Source organism: Cottoperca gobio, chromosome 6, assembly GCF_900634415.1.
Source record: "Cottoperca gobio chromosome 6, fCotGob3.1, whole genome shotgun sequence".
NCBI classification, from domain to species: domain Eukaryota; kingdom Metazoa; phylum Chordata; class Actinopteri; order Perciformes; family Bovichtidae; genus Cottoperca; species Cottoperca gobio.
Window position 1 is genome coordinate 23825698 of NC_041360.1, and position 7500 is coordinate 23833197.

A 7500-nucleotide genomic window follows, 5' to 3' on the forward strand; every position below is an offset into this window, starting at 1 on the left:
TCCCTCCCCCTCTCCCTCTGTCTTTCCTCCTGTCTCCCCCTCTGTATCTCCCTCTGTCTCTCCCTCTGTATCTCCCTCTGTCTCTCCCCCTCTCCCCTCTTCCTCTGTATCTTCCCTCTGTCTCCCCCTCTGTATCTCCCTTTGTCTCTTCCCTCTGTCCCTCCCCTCTCCCTCTGTCTTTCCCTCTGTCCTCTCCCTCGGTCTCTCCCTCTGTCTCTCCCCCTCCCCTCTGTCTCTCCTCCTCTCCCTCTGTCTCTCCCTCCCCTCCCTCCCTCCCTCCCCCTCTCCCTCCCCCTCTCCCTCCCCTCTCCCTCTGTCTCTCCCTCTGTCTCTCCCCCTCTCCCTCTTCCTCTGTATCTCCCTCTGTCTCTCCCCTCTGTATCTCCCTTTGTCTCTCCCTCTGTCCCTCCCCCTCTCTCCCTCTGTCTTTCCCTCTGTCTCTCCCTCTGTCTCTCCCCCTCTCCCTCTGTCTCTCCCTCCCCCCTCTCCCTCCCCCTCCCCTCCCTCTGTCCTCTCCCTCTGTCTCTTCCCCCTCTCCCTCTGTCTCTCCCTCCCCCCTCTCCCTCCCCCTCTCCCTCTGTCTCTCCCTCTGTCTCTCCCCCCTCTCCCTCTGTCTCCTCCTCTGTATCTCCCTCGGTCTCTCCCTCTGTCTCCCTCCTCTGTCTCTCCCCCTCTCCCTCCACTCCCCTCCTCCCTCTATCTCCCCCTCTGTCTCCCCCTCTGTCTCTCCCTCTGTATCTCCCTTTGTCTCTCCCTCTGTCTCTCCCTCCGCTCTCTCTCCCTCTGTATCTCCCTCTGTCTCTCCCCTCTGTCTCCCCCTCTGTCTCTTCCTCCCCCTCTCCCTCCCCCTCTCCCTCTATCTCCCCCTCTGTCTCCCCCCTCTGTCTCTCCCTCTGTATCTCCCTCTGTCTCTCTCCCTCTGTCTCTCCTCCCTCTGTCTCTCCCTCTGTATCTCCCTCCGTCTCTCCCTCTGTATCTCCCTTTGTCTCTCCCTCTGTCTCTCCCTCTGTCTCTCCCTCTGTACCTCCCTCTGTATCTCCCCTTTGTCTCTCCCTCTGTCCTCCGTCTCTGCTCCCTCCTGTATCTCCCTCTCTTCTCCTACTCCCTCTGTCTCTCCCTCTGTCTCCCCTCTGTCTCTCCCCCTCTCCCTCCCCCCTCTCCTCTATCTCCCCCTCTGTCTCCCCTCTGTCTCTCCCTCTGTATCTCCCTTTGTCTCTCCCTCTGTCTCTCCCTCCGTCGTCTCTCCCTCTGTATCTCCCTCTGTCTCTCCCTCTGTCTCCCCCTCTGTCTCTCCCCCTCTCCCTCCCCCTCTCCCTCTATCTCCCCCTCTGTCTCCCCCTCTGTCTCTCCCTCTGTATCTCCCTTTGTCTCTCCCTCTGTCTCTCCCTCTGTCTCTCCCTCTGTCTCTCCCTCTGTATCTCCCTCCGTCTCTCTCTCTGTATCTCCCTTTGTCTCTCCCTCTGTCTCTCCCTCTGTCTCTCCCTCTGTACCTCCCTCTGTATCTCCCTTTGTCTCTCCCTCTGTCCCTCCGTCTCTCCCTCTGTATCTCCCTCTGTCCTCTCTCCCTCTGTCTCCCTCTGTATCTCCCTCTGTCTCTCCCTCTGTATCTCCCTCTCTATCTCCCTCTGTCTCTCCCTCTGTCTCTCCCTCTGTCTCTCCCTCTGTCTCTCCCTCTGTATCTCCCTTTGTCTCTCCCTCTGTCCCTCCCCCTCTCCCTCTGTCTTTCCCTCTGTCTCTCCCTCTGTCTCCCTCTGTCTCTCCCTCTGTCTCTCTCCCTCTGTCTCTCTCCCTCTGTCTCTCTCCCTCTGTCTCTCCCTCTGTCTCTCTCCCTCTGTCTCTCCCTCTGTATCTCCCTCTGTATCTCCCTCTGTCTCTCTCCCTCTGTCTCTCCCTCTGTATCTCCCTCTGTATCTCCCTCTGTCTCTCCCTCTGTATCTCCCTCTGTCTCTCCCTCTGTATCTCCCTCTGTCTCTCCCTCTGTATCTCCCTCTGTATCTCCCTCTGTCTCTCCCTCTGTATCTCCCTCTGTCTCCCCCTCTCCCTCTGTCTCTCCCTCTGTATCTCCCTCTGTATCTCCCTCTGTATCTCCCTCCGTCTCTCCCTCTGTATCTCCCTCTGTCTCTCCCTCTGTATCTCCCTCTGTCTCTCCCTCTGTATCTCCCTCCGTCTCTCCCTCTGTATCTCCCTCTGTCTCTCCCTCTGTCTCTCCCTCTGTCTCTCCCTCTGTATCTCCCTCTGTATCTCCCTCTGTCTCTCCTCTGTCTCTCCCTCTGTATCTCCCTCTGTATCTCCCTCTGTCTCTCCCTCTGTCTCTCCCTCTGTATCTCCCTCTGTATCTCCCTCTGTCTCTCCCTCTGTATCTCCCTCTGTATCTCCCTCTGTCTCTCCCTCTGTATCTCCCTCTGTATCTCCCTCCGTCTCTCCCTCTGTATCTCCCTCTCCCTCTGTCTCTCCCTCTGTCTCTCCCTCTGTATCTCCCTCTGTCTCTCCCTCTGTCTCCCCCTCTCCCTCTGTCTCTCCCTCTGTCTCTCCCTCTGTCTCTCCCTCTGTCTCTCCCTCTGTATCTCCCTCTGTCTCTCCCTCTGTCTCTCCCTCTGTCTCTCCCTCTGTCTCTCCCTCTGTCTCTCCCTCTGTCTCCCCCTCTGTATCTCCCTCTGTCTCTCCCTCTGTATCTCCCTCTGTCTCTCCCTCTGTATCTCCCTCCGTCTCCCCCTCTGTATCTCCCTCTGTCTCTCCCTCTGTCTCTCCCTCTGTCTCTGCCTCTGTATCTCCCTCTGTATCTCCCTCTGTCTCTCCCTCTGTCTCTCCCTCTGTCTCTCCCTCTGTATCTCCCTCTGTCTCTCCCTCTGTCTCTCCCTCTGTATCTCCCTCTGTATCTCCCTCTGTCTCTCCCTCTGTATCTCCCTCTGTATCTCCCTCTGTCTCTCCCTCTGTATCTCCCTCTGTATCTCCCTCCGTCTCTCCCTCTGTATCTCCCTCTCCCTCTGTCTCTCCCTCTGTATCTCCCTCTGTATCTCCCTCCGTCTCTCCCTCTGTCTCCCCCCCTCTCCCTCTGTCTCTCCCTCTGTATCTCCCTCTGTCTCCCCCCTCTGTCTCTCCCTCTGTATCTCCCTCTGTCTCTCCCTCTGTCTCTCCCTCTGTATCTCCCTCTGTCTCTCCCTCTGTCTCTCCCTCTGTCTCCCCCTCTGTATCTCCCCTTTGTCTCTCCCTCTGTCTCCCCTCTCCCTCTGTAATCTCCCTCTGTCTCTCCCTCTGTCTCCCCCTCTGTATCTCCCTCTGTCTCTCCCCCCTCTCCCTCTGTCTCTCCCTCTGTCTCTCCTCCCTCTGTCTCTCCCCCGCCTCTCCCTCTGTCTTCTCCCTCTGTATCTCCCTCTGTCTCTCCCCTCTCATCCTCTGTCCTCTCCCTCTGTCTCTTCCCCCTCTCCCTCTGTCTCTCCCTCTGTCTTTCCTCTGTCTCCCCCTCTGTCTCTCCCCCTCTCCCTCTGTCTCTCCCTCTGTCTCCTCCCCCTCTCCCTCTGTCTCTCCCTCTGTCTTTCCCTTTCTCTCCCCCTCTGTCTCCCCCCTCTGTCTCTCCCTCTGTATCTCCCTTTGTCTCTCCACCTCTCCCTTTGTCTCTCCCTCTGTCTCTCCGTCTCTCCCTCTGTCTCTCCCTCTGTCTTTCCCTTTCTTCTCCCCCCTCTGTCTCCCCCTCTGCTCTCTCTTCCCCCCCTCTCCCTCTGTCTCTCACTCTGTCTTTCCCTCTGTCTCTCCCCCTCTCCCTCTGTCTCTCCCTCTGTATCTTCCTTTGTCTCTCCCTCTGTCCCTCCCCCCTCTCCCTTTGTCTCTCACTCTGTCCCTCCCCCTCCCCCTCTGTCTCTCCCGCTGTATCTCCCTCTGTCTCTCCCTCTGTCTCTCCCTCTGTCTCTCCCTCTGTCTCCCCCTCTGTCTCTCCCCCTCTCCCTCTGTATCTCCCTCTGTATCTCCCTTTGTCTCTCCCTCTGTCCCTCCCCCTATCCCTCTGTCTCTCCCTCTGTCTCTCCCTCTGTCTCTCTCTCTCTGTCTCTCCCTCTGTATCTCCCTCTGTATCTCCCTCCGTCTCTCCCTCTGTATCTCCCTCTGTCTCTCCCTCTGTATCTCCCTCTGTCTCTCTCTCTCTGTCTCTCCCTCTGTCTCTCCCTCTGTCTCTCCCTCTGTATCTCCCTCTGTCTCTCTCTCTCTGTCTCTCCCTCTGTATCTCCCTCTGTATCTCCCTCCGTCTCTCCCTCTGTATCTCCCTCTGTCTCTCCCTCTGTCGCTCCCTCTGTCTCTCCCTCTGTCTCTCCCTCTGTATCTCCCTCTGTCTCTCTCTCTCTGTCTCTCCCTCTGTATCTCCCTCTGTATCTCCCTCCGTCTCTCCCTCTGTATCTCCCTCTCTCTCTCTTTGTCTCTCCCTCTGTCCCTCCCCCTCTCCCTCTGTATCTCCCTCTGTCTCTCTCTCTCTGTCTCTCCCTCTGTCTCTCCCTCTGTATCTCCCTCTGTCTCTCCCTCTGCCTCTCCCTCTGTATCTCCCTCTGTATCTCCCTCTTTCCCTCCCCCTCTCCCTCTGCCTCTCCCTCCCCCTCCCCCTCTCCCTCCGTCTCTCCCTCTGCCTCCCCCTCTCCCTCCCCCTCTCCCTCTGCGTCTCTTTTCTTTAGTCCTTTGTTAGGCGGTTGCTTCCTGCGGTGAGCATGGCACTGCCCAGGCACATGTTCTGTGGTGGGCCTGATTACAGCCCTGCCGTAGTGCTGACATTGGCCCGCGCCTACTCCTCATCTATAAACACACACACACATATGCGCACATACACGCCGGCCCCTAAGTTCCACCAACTCTGCCAGCGGCTACCGCGGCATGACTTCACCCGGCAACCATTCCTTGCGTCAAACAAAATGCCTCTGTCACCAGAAAAATGGAGGAGAGCCGAGAGGGAGGAAGAGAGAGAGAGGGAAGGCGGGGGAGAAGAGAGGAGAGGAGGAGTGTAGATGTGCGGTAGCTGTGCGGAGGGTTCGATGTTTTCCACCACAGTTTGGTAATTTTAGCTGGAAGGCCCCGGGGCAGGCTGCTCGTAGCAGCTATTTGTCTCAGAAGTGGAGTGGCAGGCGGCAGGATCCGAGAGAGCGCATGATGATGGGAGGTTGGGGAAGACGCTGTTGATTAGCTCGGCCCTTCGGGGCCTTCGACTTGTCTGTTAGCTTATCCCACAACCAACATCATGACTCAGATACTGTAAAACAAAAGCTGCATCAAAATAAACTGCAAGTTTTTTGGGGGAGCCGTGCTGGACTTTCCTCCACGCCAACACAACCCAGCAATTAGTTTTATTGTCATTACCGTCACAGGCATCTCCAGTGACCCACTCTGAGAGATGCCAGACATACACAGAGACGTCCTCCACACATCACATAATAAGAACTGAATTAGAAACTTAAGCAACGCTGTACCTCCATCATATTTATTTGCATCTTATAACCTTTCATGTTTTTTCTTATGTTGCAGGAGCGGCTTGCACTATGAGACGCTGAGCCAGCACCTGGGGAAGCTCGGGGAGGATGCTGGGAAAATGGTCCATCGAGTCATCGACCTGACGAGACCAGAGGATCTGGATGGTGAGCGTCTCCGGGATGTTATCATTTATCCCTCCTTTCTCTTTTTCTAGCATATAGTTTTTTTGCCTCACTCCCTCACGCCCCATTATTTAGTTGCTTCTAATCTCGGTAATTCAGAAATGTATGCAGACGCACAAAGAAACATCGTAGCATTGGAAGGCTACAGGGATATGAAAGGAGGGAGTTGCTGGAGTTTTGAGAAGCAGAGTCACATCCTGTTCAGACTAAATTGATACCAGTGACCCTTAACTCCGCGGGCCCCACACAGAAGAGGCCCTGCTTCTACTGTTCTGCCATCTCAGAAAGAAGAAAAACTTCCACAATAAAAAAGAAATCATCTTCCAGAAAGCCAGAACATGCAGGTACTCAGGGAGTACAAATATTTATTGTGCTCCTCAGGAAGCTCCGGTGAAGGACACCGTCGACAGATAAACAGAATGTACAATGTCAACATTTTACGCTCTTGAAAAGGTTTGAACAGTTTTTCTTTTCCCCCTGCGAGTGCATGACAAGAGGCTGACTTCTCCTTTTCTCCACAACAAGTGTTTGTGACATAAGATCCCACCCGGTACAAGTATGCAAACAAACGCAAGCGAAGACAGGTCTGTTGTAGTTAACTGTGGACGTTCAGTGCCAATAAGAATTCTCCATTTTGTAATGAATCATAACAAGAATTCATGCAGTTCTGTAAAAGCAGTCTAAGGACACTTCTCCCTCCCAACAAACCTGTGCCTCATAAAGCACCACTGTTTACAGCAGAGGAGTGCTCATTGTGGTTTAGTTTAGAACAGCACTAAACAGCAGCACAGGCACTGAGATGCTATCAGGCGGAAGTTGATATTTGTGTGAGCATGTTGAGGGCATCCCAGCAAAACCCCCATCACACTTTTGTTATACATCCTCTCCCGACGATCAGGGGGTGAAGAAGGCAACAGGAAGTGTGAAAGTATAAACGATTAATGATGGTTTTATACTGTTGGGCTGCAGCGAACGATTGTTTTCATGATCGATTAATCTGCTGATAATTGTCTTGATTCATCATTTGGTCTGTAAAATGTCAGAAAATAGGGAACGTCATCCCAAAACTTTTAATATTTTTCTGTGGATCAAGTAAGAGTTAAGTCTACTAATCGTTGCAGTTCTAATATGAAGAATATGATTTGTTTTTAGGGAATAATATCACGGAGGCGCGAGTGTTCAGGGAGGCGCGGGGCAGGAACAATGCCGAGCCTCACATCAAAAGGCCCATGAACGCCTTCATGGTGTGGGCCAAAGACGAGCGGAGGAAGATCCTGCAGACCTTCCCCGACATGCACAACTCCAACATCAGCAAGATCCTAGGTGAGATGTTCAACCCTAACCCTAACCCTAACCCTAACCCTAACCCTAACCCGAACGTCCTGCAAATTGCTTTTGCATTATTTGAACCTCATTACTTTCTTCTTGTTGGGGTGAACCGATCTTTTAAGAAATCTATGCATCAACACCTTACAGACGCACACACACAAGTCATCAACACAAACTATTTGTGGCTACGAAAGTGCACTTCCACTATCTTGTTCAACGACACATTTAGCATTTGCCAGTTGATGGTCCTCAAACCTCTATATTCTGCAGTTCACAGGGTCTATTACCAGCAGGCTGCAGACTATAAGAAGGACTAGTGTGCTTTTAAACCTGGAACACTTCACACACAGAGCTCCACTGTGTCAGCCTGACTAGTGTGATGGATGCATTCAGTTATAAAGTATCCGTGTTGATGCTAACCTCCTCGACACAGATAGCCATTCACACGGTGCTGAGCACAGCGGCTGTTGGTGAAATGTCCTGAAGACCTCCACTGTCCGCAGGGCTCCCGTGAGCTTGAGGGTCGCTGAATGTAAATTCTCCTCCCGAG

General features: G+C 53.9%; 1 protein-coding gene across 1 annotated transcript in view; it reads left to right on the plus strand.

The window, feature by feature from the left end:
- The window catches only part of LOC115009283 (transcription factor SOX-6-like), a 79616-nt gene that overhangs the window by 66434 nt on the left and 5682 nt on the right, over positions 1-7500 (plus strand). Inside the window, exons 14-16 of the mRNA XM_029433169.1 lie at positions 5497-5603; positions 6520-6522; positions 6774-6944. Of these exons, the coding sequence (XP_029289029.1) occupies positions 5497-5603; positions 6520-6522; positions 6774-6944 (281 nt within the window). The remainder of the gene's footprint in view (positions 1-5496; positions 5604-6519; positions 6523-6773; positions 6945-7500) is intronic.